Consider the following 16,640-nt stretch of genomic DNA (forward strand, 5'->3'; position numbering starts at 1 on the left):
AACCCTTTTTACCATTTATTTTCCTTTTTTGTCAGTTTTGTCAATTTGCTGAATGTGTAGTGGTTATGAGGTCAGCTCTTCATAATAATGGCATTTGCCTTATTTACATAATACTTTAGGGCTTGCAAAGTACTTTCTTCCTAAGATTCCTGAGGTGTAGGCTATACATATCACTGACTCTGAGATCTCATTGATATGAGCATACTCTGCATCAGTACAGAATGTACAGATTTCATCTTTGTCTTTTAACCCTGTTTGATTCTTATTCCTCCATAAGAGATCTAGCTTATGTACTAGAAAACTGCTTCTATATCTTTTTACATTTTATTGATGTCAACATTGCACATTGGTTGTCTTTTTGTTATCTCTTGGCATGTGACTCTGATCTTACATTTCTTTGATGATATGATTTATTCCATGTGTAGCCCATAGGTTACTTGTATGAGGGAATTTTAATTTGAAAAGGTAGAAATTAACATACTTACATTTCCAGCAAACATTTCCATATTTCCCAGTGGAAAGGCAAAGTCTGTCAGTACTCAGAGACATAGAGCAAATAATAGACACAATTAAATTTGCAGGATAAAGTTTGTAATATGTTTTGATGACCTAATAAAGCCTAATATATTGTATTTACAGAGAGGAATTGACTTTTCCTCTGTAATAATGGTACTCTATCACACTCAGATTTATTTTTATTTATGCATTTGTCTTAATTATTTTGCACATTTATTTCATTTAATCTGTCTTTAAATGTATTTTTATGAATCATTAAAAAAAACTTCCCCCCACTCTTTGGTTCAGCAGAAGAGTGACATCTTTCTTCCAAATTTGTCTAACCCTTATTTCTTCAGGGCTGGGAACGCTATTCAGTTTCTAGACTTTTTTTTCCTAGTGTTTTATCTTTTAGTGTATAAAAGCTTGATTGTTCTTTGTTGGATTATCCAGTTTTAGGATCTTTTGTATTCATCCTTTTCCTTTCATTCCCCCCTGCTCTAGCCCATGTCCATGGCAATAGTTATAGTAAAGAAGCAATTGGGAAATGGACAGAGAAGTGAAATTTCAGGTTATTTCTTTATTTGCTATTTGGAAAGATAATAATGAAGAGCAATCATAAAACTAGTAGCTAAAATACTATTTTTGATTCTCTATGTTTATCTTCTCCTAACACTGATCATTGCTTGTTCTGACAGGAACACAATGCCATGCTTATAGATTATGCTTAATAAAAATATTTGTCAAATTGAGCTATAAAATAAGTGTTAAAGAATCAATACATTTTCTTACTTTGAGGAAAATGGCATAAGGATATTTAACCATATATTTCTAGGGCAGTCTTTCTTTTATTTTTTATTATGGTAATAGGAATGTAAAATTAATATACAGAGACAATTGGTTCTCTTAAAGTGGAAAATTATAAAGCAATAAATGATTTAACTGGACAATTATTTTGTGTAGAGGGATCTCTGGAAAGTATAAGACAAAAAATGAAGAGAATAGTGGGATTGATAAGAGAGAAAGAAATAAGCTAATTTATTACTTAGCTAATGATGCCTATAGCTTAGGAGAAGGTATGCCTATAATGTTGCTATAGGCAGCACACATATTGCAGTATTGTTAAGTGTTTATGGAATGTTGAGAAATGGAAAAGAGATTTACTTTGGGTAAAAATGAGTTGCATTAAAAGGAAATCAAGGGTAGGACAATATAGAAAACTTAAAAAGTAGAAAATAGTAAGTTGGCTTATGATAGGAACAAACCAACTCCCAGAGGAGTTAGTTGAGGAAATGGACTGTCTCTAATTTCTATAATTCATGGAAGATACTTTGGAACAGGTTACATAAGAGGTTTCTGGGAATGATTTACAGTGATGTCTTGTAAAATGCAAAAGGTCAGACCGAATGACCTAGGTGGTATTTTCTGACTCTATAATTTGGTGATAGCTTGTAGCATTTTGCTATTTAGCACTAATGTACTTTGAGGATTATTTACTGGCATATCCAACAAGAAGCTATTTTTAAATTTAGCATTAGAGTTCTTTGATAAATAATAAGTAGTCTGGTTATATGATACTGGGATCATTAATTTGTTTCAGTGTCCTTTTTGGCTCATTTGTTACGATGGCCCACAATAGTTTGTCTTTCCCCCCAATAGCATTCTTCCTTACTTACCTTGTTCTGTTAAGATTACTGCTGTCCTTCCAGTCACCCAGAATCACAACTACACAACATTGTTGATGCATGCTCACCCCATATGACCACTGAGGTACCATATCTTTTCAATTATAGTTCTCAAACATTTTTTAAAAATCAGTCCCCTTCTGTCTATTTACGTAGCCCTCCCCCTAGTTCAAGTTCTTATTACATCTTGCCTGGAGTTCTTAATTGACTTCCTTCTATCAAATCTTTAACCTGTCCAGTTCTTCCTCTACCCCAGAGGTGTCAAATCCCTGGCTTACAAAAACAGATTGAAATGTAATTGGGAAATGCTTAACAAAATAAAGATATAATATACAACATAGATAATGTTAATTTGTGATTTTTAAAGTCATTATGTGGCCCATTGGGATCTATTTCCATTTGAGTTTGATGCCACTGGTCTACACAGCTGTTAAAGTCATTCCTAAAGAACAGATCTGACTCTGTTGTGCCCTTACCCAGTAAGCTCCGTTGGCCTTCTGTTATTTATAGAATCAGATGCAGACTCTTCTGTTTGGTAGTTTGACTACAGCCAACCTTTCCTGTCCTGTTCCTATATACATAACTCCCCTTGACACACTTCATTCTAGTATTAACTGATCCTTTAGCTGTTCCTCCCATACAGTTTTCTATCTCCAGTATTTGCCTAGGCTGTGCTTCCATGTCTAGAATGCATTCCTTTACCACTCTTGTCTCTAGTTTAAATAGCACCTCCTATCAATTGGTCAACATTTATTAGTGCTTACTGTATGCCCGTCACTATGTTAAATGCTGGGATTACAAAGAAAAAGCAGAAACTGCCCCCACCCTCAAAAAGCTTACATTTTAATGGGGGAGATAAATACAATGTAGATGGAAAGTAACCTTGATGAAGACGCACTAGCAGCCAGCCAGTTGAAAGGTGCAGAGAGAGGGGATGGAGTAGATGGAACATCTTGTATAAGGAACTGCAAGTTCCTTACATAAGCAAGTTATTATTTTTTTTGACAGCCTCATCCCCCTGCTGTTAGTACCCTCTTCCTTGAAATTAGTTTGTACCTACTTATACTTAGATGTGTATCTGTTTTCCCCAGTAATATGTAAACTTCCTGAGGGCATGGCCTCTCTTTTGTCTTTGCATCCTCAGAATTCAGCACAGTTGATGGCATATAAATGCTTATCAGTGAAATTCCCTAGCTTAGTTTGGAACTCTAGCTTACTGCTCATGACTATGCTAGATGTTAACTGCATAGATCAACTGTAACCAACATTAGGAATAATTTCTTTAAAAAAGAAGGCAAAACTGCTTTATTGCATTGAGACTCCAAAGTATACAAAGCCTGACTCTATTTTAAAAAATTTAATTTACCATAATGCCTTATTATACAACAACAACAAAAAGCATGGCTTATGGCATGAATCCAGTTAAGTTTTTAGGAACAAGAATTAAGTCAGGTTAGTATTACTTAGTTGCATTATCTTCTAATTATTGCTAAGAACTTCAGAGTGTGGTATAGATACTTTATCATAACTCTCTTGAAGTTAAAGAGTGGTTAGGTATATGTATTTTGTGCATATTAAAAATGGCAGAAAAGGGAAGTCGAAGTTATTCTATGTATACCAACTTAGAGAACTGATCACTGAGTGAAGGTGTGATTAGCAACCAACACTTTTTGAATTCTTGCCCAACAAATACTTGTTTATCCCAGTTTAGGGGAAAGTCTGTCTTAATGAAAAAATGAAGTAATAGAACCTTTTCCAAGAAGTTCAGTTTTATTATTTTCATTTCCATATGGTCTGGTGATAAGAGGTTAAATGTCTTAAGGGATATTTTAGGATGAGTTTATGTTGAGAGGCATTATGATGTAGTGAAAAGAGCACTGGATTTGGAACCAAGACATCCTGGGTTCTAATACTAACTCTGTGACCTTGGGCCGCATTTTCCCTTTCTGGGCTTCAGTTTTCTCATCTGTAAAATAAGTGGGATCAGACTAGACTGGCTTCTGAGCATCCTTCCAGCTCATATTCTTATGACTGAACTATTAATAAGAACATACATAGCTTTTATACTGGGTTTGCAATTTCTGAGGTGTGAGGTGTTCCCAGTGAGGCACATTTCTACTGCAGATCCACATCTGTTTAGCAACCTAGAAGCCTAGAGAAGTGGCATTAGGCATTGAGGGGTTAAGTGACTTGCCTAGTGCCACATAGGCTGGATGTCATAGATGGGACTTAAATCCTAGTCATCTTGATTCTCAGGGCATCTCTTTATCCAGTATAGCATGCTGCCTCTTGATGATAACAATAATTATCATTGATTACAATTGAATGAATAGTTGTTATTCTGATATTCATTGTTTGAATGTAACAAACATTGCAATAAATTTTGAATTCAAATTGATGCTTTAATGATGCTTGAAAACAGTTTATTATACTTTTATGTTTTAAGTAGGCTTAAGACTTGCTATTTATAGTGTTAATTTGTTTGTGGAATGTGTATAATAGCAAGCCTCAGGCCAGAATTAATTAGTGGAGTCTAAATTTATGAACTTTCACTGTATTGTCATATTTTCTCTCTTGGCTGCTTTCCCCATCCCCCAATGCAGGTAAGAGTATAAGTTTCTAGAGAAAAGAAAAATTAGATTTATTTAATCCACATTTGAAACCTGAGAACCAAATCTTTTCTCATGCATTAAATACTTCTAACCATCTATGTTTTCTTGGGATTAGTACTATTGATCCTTTATTTTCATTCTTGATTATTTTAGTTCTCTCTAGACTATTACTTTTTATAGTAAAGCTAAAATTAACTCAACAGCTGTCCTTTATTGCTTACAGTAGTTGTATACAATTTCTCTTTTTCTTTTCTTGTGAGTATTATACTTTTTTTTTTAAAAGAAGGGATAATTACATGCTAATTCTCATTAGTTGTTGCACAGTCTCAATGGAGTGGAAAACTATTTGTTTAAATTCAGCTGCTTAAATATCTGCCATGTTAGAACAGTAGCAATGTAGCCTAAATTTTTATGAACCTCTTTATGGTTAAAAACTTAGTTTGGCATCCTTCAGAGGATATTACTATGGGTAAATGAAATGGTCATCTTAGCCACTATCCTTAGATAATGATGACCATTAGTAGTATTGCTTTCTAATATAAAACAAATATTTAAAAATGCTTATCAAATGTGTTAACTAATCTGCCACAAAAAGTTGTGTAATAGAAAATAGTGATTGTCTTTTTTTGTTTTAAAATATTCTACCAATTTTATGATTACTGAAAATTGCTACATAGATGAACAAAGCACTTATAATATTAATATCTCCTCATTTGTTTTGTATTTGCTATGTACATATGGCAAAATATATAAAATATTTATGTCGTATATTGTGAAATGATTAAAATTGAAGCTCTGACAGAAAATTGTTCCCAAATACCTTATTACAATATTGTTAGGATTTAAATATTTTTTGGTTTGTCTTTGCATTGTGGTTTATTAATTATGTAGCCATGTTTTCCATGCTAGCTAAAAACAAATATAAAAGAGCCATAATCTTTTAGCTCATTGAAGAAGACATTGATTTTATTGATTTTTTTTTTACAGGAAGAAACCTCAGTTTATATTTTGTCTAATTGCTTGTTAATGAAAATGAAATCAATAGATATAATACTCATTTATAGAAACGCTGTATGATCTTTTTTGAAAGGCATCTTTTAATAAGAAAAAAATATTAGTTTTCTGAACTTATAGAACTATTTTTTACTTTACTATGAGAGAGGCAGTGGGACAGAGTAGATGGGGCCCAGCTTCAGATTTGGGAAGCCCTGAATTCCAGTCCAGTCTCTAACATACACTAGCTTTCTCACCCCCTAGGCCAACTACTTTACTTCTCAGTGAGGGCAGGTAACTTTTTAAGAATCTAAGTTCTAAGGCAGAGGGAGTGACTCAATAAGATTTCTTCACACTACAGTGCCAGTGCAGATGTGTTTGTAATGAAAATACACTGTTATATCCATTAATTCATTTTGCACGATAATCACTAATTATATTTCCTGTGTTGTAGAGTTCAGTGACTACTTTCTACATTCTATTGTTAATAAAAATCTCTTACTTTGTAAACTGAGAATCTTGATTAGCTCTTTGGAACAGGCAGTGTTGCTTGAAGTTGTTGCCATGTTTATATAAATAATGACAAATATTACCTAGATAGAAGCTCTCCTGAAAAGGAATCACAGTTGTTACTACACTTGCCTCCCTTTCACCCAAAGTTATTTTCTATGGTCAGAAAAATGTGGCCAGAAGATGTTTGCACTTCTGCATTGCTAATTCACATCGAATTTCATGTGGGATGGGGTCGTTGGGGGTGGCACTGACATATCTCTTCATGGCTTTTTGATTTAGAACCACTACCACCAACAGGCATCTACAGACCTTCTTGTGATGTAAAGGCTTTATGGTAATAACAAGTTGCTTCTCTTCATGAGAAGTTTGGTGGTCCCTGTTCCTATTGCTCAGTGGCTGCTTCGCTCAACTTCGGTGAAGACATTTACCTGTCTGGAAGGCTACTATAATTGAATAATATTCCTTGAAACTGCAGAACTAGAAAGAAGAAAGGAGTTTGGGAAATATTGTAAGGCTGTTGTAGTGATAGGGTACTTCAATTATATTAACATGTGCTGGGGTTTTCTGTCTGCCAAAATCAGAGTGACTATTAGTTTCCTAGCCGCCATAATGATAATCTCATCCTTTAAAAATGAAGTATAGATTTAAATGATCTGATATAGTCCTGGGCTTATTTAGAATAGCAGCAACAGAAAAAGGAGTGGTAATCTTTAAAAATGGTGTCGTTTATTATTTGTAAGCATGGGGTTTGGATTGTATTTCCTACACAGATTCAAAAGGTTAAGTTGCAAAAGGAAAATGGTGTCTGGAATGGACTCACAATTACACATAGTTTTTTCCTCTTCATCTTCAACTGTACATATATAGTAGAGTAATATTTATTTGGTGAAAGAGCAATATTAGATGTCTTTTTAATCCTAATATTAAGTAATTTCCTCAGTATGTCATAGTGTTCAATTGCACTTGTATAATATATAGGCAATAATTTTTCATTGCCATCAATATTATGACTTAGCAATGGTGACTACACCATTAATTCTTCTTTCAAGTAATAAATTATAATTATTCTTCTTCATTATTTTAAAACATAATCAAGATTTATTTTCCTTTTCAGACAAGAGTGCAGCACTGCATCTGTTCTGTAGCCAGTGACCATTCTGTAGGACTTCTGAGTTTGAGAGAGAAAAAATGTATCATGTTGGCATCTCGTCACCTTTTTCCCATCCAAGTAATAAAGTGGAGGCCTTCAGATGATTACCTAGTGGTTGGCTGTTCGGATGGCTCTGTGTATGTCTGGCAAATGGATACTGGTAAGATTAAGTAGAAAAAAAATGGAATAGAAAATTATTTATGTGTACTTGACCAAAAAAAAGGTAGCTATTAGTACTTCTGAATGGTTTCATTATCAGCATAGAAGAGAGCCTGAATAGTAGAGTGGGAAGAGCACTTGACTCAAAGTCTGGGGCCTGGTTTTTCCTCCCAGCTCTCTCTCCTGAGCACTGTCTGGGTGACCTTAGATCATTTGCTTTACTTCTCTGGGCCTCAGTTTCCTCATCTCTAAAGAAGGGGGTTTGATGAAATGACTTGAAGGCCTCTTCTAGCCTGAAGGATTTAGGATATTATAATAGTAATAAATACCTAAGTATTTATTAAGTGTACATACATCTATTTTACTATGCTTCAAAGAATAATATGGATAGTCGTTGCCTTTTAAGGGTTTCCATACTGATGAAAGCATACTGAAGAGAACATAGACAATAGACTAGTAACCATTTGACAAAGACATATACAAAGTATGTTCAAGATATTATGTATATCAAGATTAGGGAGCTATGGGAGTCTCGGGACCAGAAGGAAGCAATTTTTTTTTATTGTTGTTATTGAGACCGGTTGAGAAATATGTGGAAGATAGAGTTTTTAGGTTACTGAAAGCATATTTAAAAATAACAAGATATTTAACTTTTAAAGATTCAATGCTTTGAGTCAAAAATTTTATGAGGATGTTTCATGTTGTTATGAAAAAAGTATGTTTATTTTGAACTAAGCAATATGTGTTTTTAGATTGGTTCAATGTACTAAGTCTTTGAAAGCCCATATGATCCTGGATCTGAATGTTTGTTCATCTTGCTGTTTTCTATACCTGCATTCTCATCACCTCTCTAGAACTCCCACCACCCCATCAATTTCATATTCTATTATATTTCTTTTATGTGCATATTATATTCTAATTTGTTTTTGTCCACATGTTTTATCACCCCTGCTAGACTGAACTATCTTCTCTAGTGCCTTTGCACATAATAGAAGCTTAGTAAAATAAATCGAGGTTGTTTATAGTTGTTTATTCATAATTAGGATGATATTTTTGGTGAAAACTGCAGAGTTAATTATGAAAGAGTCTTATTCGTGTATTGTTATCAAAGGGTGCTTTTACGACAGTAATGACAGACATAAGAACCTTTTAGATAGAAGAACGAGCATATTGAATTTACGGCTGACGTATTCTAAAGTAAATTGGAGTATTGCCTCTATAGAATTTGTTCAATTTCAGTTAATGAAAAAATGGAAGAAATACCATTCCCCCACATGTATTAAGTACTTTTTAACCTATTAAGCTATGTAAAATAGTGTAAATAAGAGCTTAAATTTGAATATCACTGAAAGCTGATTTTCTAGCATATTTGTAGGTGGAAGAAACAACTAATCCAAAACTTCATGGAGCCTAGATAATGCTACTGTTACAATCCTTATACAGTGATTATGCATTATACAATGAGCTACACTTTAGGTTATATGCTACATAATATTGTGCTATATAGTATTATATGCATATAATATTGTAATCTGCAACTGTGTTTTGACTGTCACTGTAGATTCGAGTCAGTATGCAAGTATGCTAGGGAATTTAAAAATCAAAGTAAAAATGGAAAAACAAAATTATGTTTTGTGTTTCAGCATTAATAACAGATTCATGTTATCTTTTTTGCCCCCTGATGTTCAGTGTTTCCAGATAGAAATATAAGAGACTCTAGGGAGTAAGTATCTGAAGGTTGTGACATTATTTATTTATTAAATGTATTTATTTATTAAATAAATAAAAAATGAAGCAAGATAAATCAGACTGAGTCAAAGCTTGATGTCTGAAGTCTCCATAAACTCTGAATAGGTATTAGACCTTTGTTGTTATTGATTTGGGATAGCCATGCTCAGCAATGAAGTTCTTTCAGCCCCAAAGTACTCCTATTAATTGTTTATTCTTCTGTAATATATACCTATTTGAAATACATTGATGTTTTTAGCTTAAACCATTTGGAAAAAAGCACTTTATTTTCTAGTTATGTAAAATATTTTACTTCCCCCCAGTGCTTTACTTTTTATGACAGTAATCAAAGGCTACTAAATATACAGTGCACCTATGGTTGATAATATAGAAGACAAAAACTTTTTTTCTTCATTCTCATGTCATCTTTTGTTACCTCTAATGTCATTAAATTAGGATACAGGGGCATACATAGTTAATTCCTCATGTTTTCAAGTACCTAGAAAATTGTCCCAGTCACCTGGTAACGGACTACACTTGGCCGGATGAGCTTCCTGCCTTCTTGCTTTTGGCCTGGATAGCAGATAGCTTATATGTCTGCTTCTAAAGCTGCATGTGGTCAGCATCGTGATCCTGACTTATGCAGATCTAGGGTCAAATCTGGATCTCTTAGAGTGGAGAACAGTATTAGCATACATTAGGTAAGGCTATTTAGTGATTATTTCAGTATGCCTTTCATTAAACCATTTATATCCCTTAATAGATGAATTTGGAGATTTTTGGAGCAGTGCCTTTTCTATTCACTCTTAAGATACTTGGTGCTTTGGGAATTTTGATCCTTCCATCTATTCACTTTTCCTGCCTAATTACCCATTTCAGTCTGGCACAGTCCCTGTTTTTAGAAGGATGTTGAGAGGGGTGGAGCCAAAATGGCAGCTGGAAAGCAGGGACTAGCATGAGCTCCCAGCCGAGTCCCTCCAAAAACCTATAAAAAATGGCTCTGAACCAATTCTAGAACTGCAGAACCCACAAAACAGCAGAGGGAAGCAGGGCTCCAGCACAGGATGGCCTGGATGGTCTCTGGGTGAGGTCTATCCCAGCTGGGAGCTGGGAGCGGAGCGGAGCAGAGGAGAGCCCAATTGAGTGTCACAGACTAACCAGACCAGGAGCTGGGCAGAGTGCACCCTAGCGCCCTGAATCAGTGAGCTGCAGCAGTTACCAGACTTCTCAACCCACAAACACCAAAGACAGTGGAGGTTAGTGGGAAAAGCTGCGGGAGTGGAAGGAGTTCAGGTTTGGCCACCACCTCTGGGGCAGCAGAGGTGGGGCAGCTACAGAAGTTCAGCTGCAGTTGCTTCCGGCCCCAGGCCCACGTGGTGGGAGGAATTAAGTGGTGGATCATAACAGGAGTGAAGAGCCTGCTGAAGATCGAAGTCCAGTCCGGGTTGGGGGTTCTTGGGGAAGGAGGAGTGCTAGTATGGTAGAGCTAGCACATCCTCCCAGGCATGGAACATAGTTCTCTAAACTCTACAAGCAGTTATACCCTGCTGAAAAACTCAAGGGTCAAGTTAGTTGGCTGGGAATATGGCCAGGCAGTGAAAACGCACCCAGATTCAGACTCAGACTTTGGATTCTTTCTTTGGTGACAAAGAAGACCAAAACATACAGACAGAAGAAGTTAACAAAGTTAAAGAGCCTACAACAAAAAACTCCAAGAAAAACATGAACTGGTCTCAGGCCATGGAAGAGCTCAAAAAGGATTTGGAAAAGCAAGTTAGAGAAGTAGAGGAAAAATTGGGAAGAGAAATGAGAAGGATGCGAGAAAACCATGAAAAACAAGTCAATGACTTGCTAAAGGAGACCCAAAAAAATACTGAAAAATACACTGAAGAAAACAACACCTTAAAAGTAGACTAACTCAAATGGCAAAAGAGCTCCAAAAAGCCAATGAGGAGAAGAATGCCTTGAAAGGCAGAATTAGCCAAATGGAAAAGGAGGTCCAAAAGACCACTGAAGAAAATACTACCTTTTTTTTTTTTTAAGAAAATACTACCTTAAAAATTAGATTGGAGCAAGTGGAAGCTAGTGACTTGATGAGAAATCAAGATATTATAAAACAGAACCAAAGGAATGAAAAAATGGAAGACAATGTGAAATATCTCATTGGAAAAACCACTGACCTGGAAAATAGATCCAGGAGAGATAATTTAAAAATTATTGGACTACCTGAAAGCCATGATCAAAAAAAGAGCCTAGATACCATCTTTCAAGAAATTATCAAGGAGAACTGCCCTGATATTCTAGAGCCACAGGGCAAAATAGAAATTGAAAGAATCCATTGATCGCCTCCTCAAATAGATCCGCAAAAGAAATCTCTTAGGAATATTGTCGCCAAATTTCAGAGCTCCCAGATCAAGGAGAAAATACTGCAAGCAGCCAGAAAGAAACAATTTTAGTGTTGTGGAAACACAATCAGAATAATACAAGATCTGGCAGCTTCTATGTTAAGAGATCGAAGGGCTTGGAATGCGATATTCCAGAGGTCAATGGAGCTAGGATTAAAACCAAAAATCCCCTACCCAGCAAAACTAAGTATCATGCTCCAAGGCAAAATATGGACTTTCAGTAAAATAGAGGACTCTCAAGCTTTGTCAGTGAAAAGACCAGAACTGAATAGAAAATTTGACTTTCAAACACAAGAATCAAGAGAAGCATGAAAAGGTAATCAAGAAAAAGAACAAGAAAAAGAAATTCCAAGGGGCTTACTAAAGTATGGAAAGATGACGTGTATGATTCATGAGACCTCAGTATTAGGGTAGCTGAAGGGAATATGCATATATATATATATATGTGTATATATATATATATATGTGTGTATATATATATATATGTTTATGTGTGTATATATATATGTATATGTGAGTGTGTAGGTATGTATATATGTATGTGTATATGTATGTATATATAGAGAGAGAGCGGGCACTGGGTGAGTTGAAGATGAAGGGAAGATATCTAAAAGAAATAAAATCAAATTAAGGGATGAGAGAGGAATATATTGAGAGAGGGAGATAGGGAGAGATAGAATGGGGTGGATTATCTCACATAAAGGGGGCAAGAGGAAGCAGTTTTGTGGGAGGAGGGGAGAGGGCAGGTGAGGGAGGAATGAGTGAATCTTGCTCTCATCAAATTTGGCCTGAGGAGGGAATACCATACATACTCAATTGTGTATCTTACCCCACAGGAAAGAAGAGGGAAAAAGATTAAAAAAGGGGGGGGGATGATGGAGGGGAGGGCAAATGGGGATGGAGGTAATCAAAAACAAACACTTTGGAAAGGGGACAGGGTCAAGGGAGAAAATTCAATAAAGGGGGATGGGTTGGGAAGGAGCAAAATATAGTCAGTCTTTCACAACATAAGTATTGTGGAAGGGTTATACATAATGATACACATGTGGCCTATGTTGAATTGCTTGACTTCTTAGGGAGGGTGGGTGGGAAGGGAAGAGTGGAGAGAATTTGGAACTCAAGGTTTTAAAAACAGATGTTCAAAAACAAAAGCAAAAGTTTTTGCATGCAACTAGAAAGTAAGATACACAGGCAATGGGGTGTAGAAATTTATCTTGCCCTGCAAGAAAGGAAGGGAAAAGGGGATGGGAGGGGAGTGGGGTGACAGAAGGGAGGGCTGACTGGGGAACAGGGCAACCAGAATACACGCCATCTTGGAGGGGGGGGGAGGGTAGAAATGGGGAGAAAATTTGTAATTCAAACTCTTGTGAAAATCAATGCTGAATACTAAATATATATTAATAAATAAATTAAAAAAAAAAGGAAGGATGTTGAAGTTGTAGAATCCAGCTCAGGGAATTGTATATATTCTTTCATTTTAAATTTGCCTGAATTTCATAAGTGTTAATAGAATTGTCTTTGAAGTTTAAGTTGTATAATTTCCTCTTTGTTAAATTTAAATATTTAAAATCAATATTTTGTCACTCATTGGAATGAAAGCATCTGCCAAGTGATATATTCATGATGTTTCAAAGGTCTCAGTGCAGTTTAAACTTTAATAGCTTTTTATGTATATATTTCTGCATGTAGGCATATATGTATATATGTATGCATATATGTATGGGTTACGTTATGCAGAATTATTGCATTTTAACTTGTTAAACTCAAATTAACTTGTTAAGTCCAAGTCAACTTTATAGAAAGTCTCATGAAAATTGTCACTGTTAACTGTATTTTCACTGGCTTATTTTTATACCCCTTCCTATATTGTTAACATAATGACTTCTATATACATATGGCCATAATAGCATACTTTGTCTTACTACTAATTCAGGTTTCCTTGAAAAACTGCTGAAAAAGTAATAGAAAGTGGTGAAAGAGAACATCTTATTTTAGCCCTGCCTTTTAAAAAAATGTAGACCTTCCAAAATTGAGTTAGGAACATAAGGGTATTCATTTTTTATTTAAATCTGAAAGACTTCTCTTTTTGTCAGAGATTTACTGCAAAGTTATATCTACTTGAAGCTGGGGTTAGTTTAACTGAAAATAAGTGCATCTTAAAAATTTAATGGAGGGAAAGTACAAATGAGTAAATGAGGTATATGTGTTGGAAAATTGTATTCACAGGAAAGATTCAGTAACTTGAAACATTTGAAGTGAACATAAGCCATATGCATCAGACTCTGAGGACCAGTTTAGTGTATGAATTATATTTATCTAACTTTCCCTTGTATGATTTGATTGTTGCTCTTCCCCTCAAAACTGAAATTACCCACTAGAAACAGGAGGTGGTGCTATAGTTCAGTCCTTTCATTGTTAATGGCACATTTGAAATACTGAGTGTTTATTATCACATATTGTATCCTTTTTTTCTGGTGGTGTTTATTGAGAAATGCATTGAGTGTAATTGCATTTTTTTTTAAATAAAAAGACGTTGAATTATTTTCATGTATTCTTTGTCATTTACCCTTAATTTTAAAGATAAGGATAACAGTTAAGGGAAGTTCTAGAAGAATGTGAAATATTTTGGGTAAAGGGTGCTAAGGAAGAAGTTTGGCCTAGGGCCTGGACAATCTTCAATCTAACTTAAAATTGTGATGAATAATTTCTTGGTTTTATGCACATGGAAGATACAGCTGTCTTAGCTGTTTTCCTGTCCCTGTCTCTTATCCCTCATGTTGAGTCAGTCACTAGTTCCCATTGATTCTTCCTTTGTATTTTTTTTCTCATATTCATCCTTTCCAATTCTCTTGCTGGCATTCTAGTTAAGGTCCATATATCCATGTTCCACCTAGACTATCATAGTAGTACCCCAAGTGGTCTTACTGCCTCTAGTCTATCTATTTTATATTCTGTCCTTTACTCTGCTGAGTTATTTCTCCCAAATAGTGATTTAATCTTGTCACTCCACCGTTTTTAAATATTCAAGACTCCCATGTTGCTTATATACTAAATTCCACATACTAATTTAGCCTGAACTGAGATTCTCAATAGTGTGTCTCCAACTTTCTAGCTGGTCATCACCATGTTGTTCCAGTTAATTGCTATTAATAATACTATTATGGACATTTTTGCATATAAAGCGTCTTTCTGTTGACCTGTTTGGATTTGAAGCATAAATATGAGCAGTGAGTAGTTTTAATGTGCATTTTAAAAATTAATGACTCGGAGCATTTTTCATATGATTATTTGTAGTTTGCAATTTTTCTTTGTGATAACTTTTTGTCCATTTTTGTATTGGGAAATAATTCTTGATCTCAATGTATTTTTAAAATCATTTCCAAACTTTGTATCTTGGACTTTTTTTGATGATGTTGAATTATCTATATTTTTTCATGTCGATTATCTGAACTGAATCCTTCTTCTTCAGCATGTACAATGAGATTTTAAAATAAAATAAAAATTGATGTTATAAGAATTATCTGAAATATTTATTTTTGGTGCCTGATAATATATTTTAAAAAGCTACATTAGCTATTTGTAGTGGGTACAAATGTTTGTTGGATTTAGTATGTGTTTTTAGGTTATACCTGATTCAGCATCTTACATCTAAAATAGTTTAGATTGTGTGACAGGGGAAATGGAGTGCAAAAAGAAGATCTGCTTGAAAACCAAAAGGTCATTTAAATGTCAGATGTTGTAATATAATTCTTGTGTGGTTTGGCCCCGAATTGTAGATAGCGTTAGTGGTTACTTTATTTAAATCACAAAGATTTTAAATGAAATCTTGCTTTTTCTTTTAATTTTTTTCTCAGAAATTGGAAGAGATTTTCAGATTTGAAAGAGTAATAGTGTTGTTGCTCCTATATTGTGTTTCCCAAGTTAGTTCTCTCCTTTTGATTAATTTTAGTGGCAATTTATATTATTCAAAATTTAAGAAAAAGCATTGAACATTAATAACCTTCTACATGTTGTATAAAACACAGAATTATATCTAGCCATGTTTCTTTCTGCTTAACCTATGTAAAACAAATGGATTAGGACCTAGGAAAGGGTCTGCAAGGTAATTTTGTTGCATTGTTTTGAGGCACATCTCAGTATGTTCTGGGAAGTGATGTGGACTCTCAACATCTGGGGTGGGGTGTCTTATTCTGCCATTTTTGGAGTCATAGCAAAAAGTCTAAAACCAGCTTCTCACACTTTTTTTACTTACCCTTTTATTAGTGGTTTCCTGTGCCATGGAGCTTGCTTTCAACACATTCTTTTGTGGTATTCTAGTCACAGTGAAAATTGTTCTCCTGTTCATTTCACTCCACATAATTTCATATAAGACTTGCCATGTTTCTCTGAATCATATTCTTTCATAATTTGTTACAGTTCAATAGTATTTCATTTTATTCATATACCATAATTTGTTCAGCTGTTCTTTAATGGATGCTCCTCTTGTTCTAGTTCTTTGCAACAACAAATGGTGATGCTAAATTTTTTTAAAATATGTGTTCTTTCCCAATATTGCATCCCATACTGATTCTTAATTCAGATTCATAACATGGGTTATGCTCATCAAGATAAATAGATAGTGTGGGGCAAGTGACATGAGGAGTTTAATATTGGGACTCTGGAGTCTGTTACTCCCTTTCTTCAAAAGGAGTGGTGGATTATTAGGTTGAGTTGTTTGGTACATTGGTAAACTTCTGTAATTCTGAAAGATTTTTTTCTCCCTTTGAGACATATGCAACTTCTTTGTATCTAAGAGTAGTACTACCTTCCCCTGAACGTATAGATAAGTGGTCAGTCAGACAAGTGGTCCAAATGCTACTAATAGGAATAAATCCAACACAGTGCTTTTTAAGTGAGAAAC

General features: G+C 34.8%; 1 protein-coding gene across 2 annotated transcripts in view; it reads left to right on the forward strand.

Moving 5' to 3' along the window:
• Nucleotides 1-16,640, forward strand: part of WDR7 (WD repeat domain 7) — a 489,834-nt gene that overhangs the window by 86,806 nt on the left and 386,388 nt on the right. For both annotated transcript variants that reach the window (XM_036757317.1, XM_036757326.1), the window contains exon 13: nucleotides 7,413-7,608. In XM_036757317.1, coding sequence (XP_036613212.1) covers nucleotides 7,413-7,608 — 196 coding nt within the window. The remainder of the gene's footprint in view (nucleotides 1-7,412; nucleotides 7,609-16,640) is intronic.

This window comes from Trichosurus vulpecula, chromosome 1 (genome assembly GCF_011100635.1).
Source record: "Trichosurus vulpecula isolate mTriVul1 chromosome 1, mTriVul1.pri, whole genome shotgun sequence".
NCBI lineage: Eukaryota > Metazoa > Chordata > Mammalia > Diprotodontia > Phalangeridae > Trichosurus > Trichosurus vulpecula.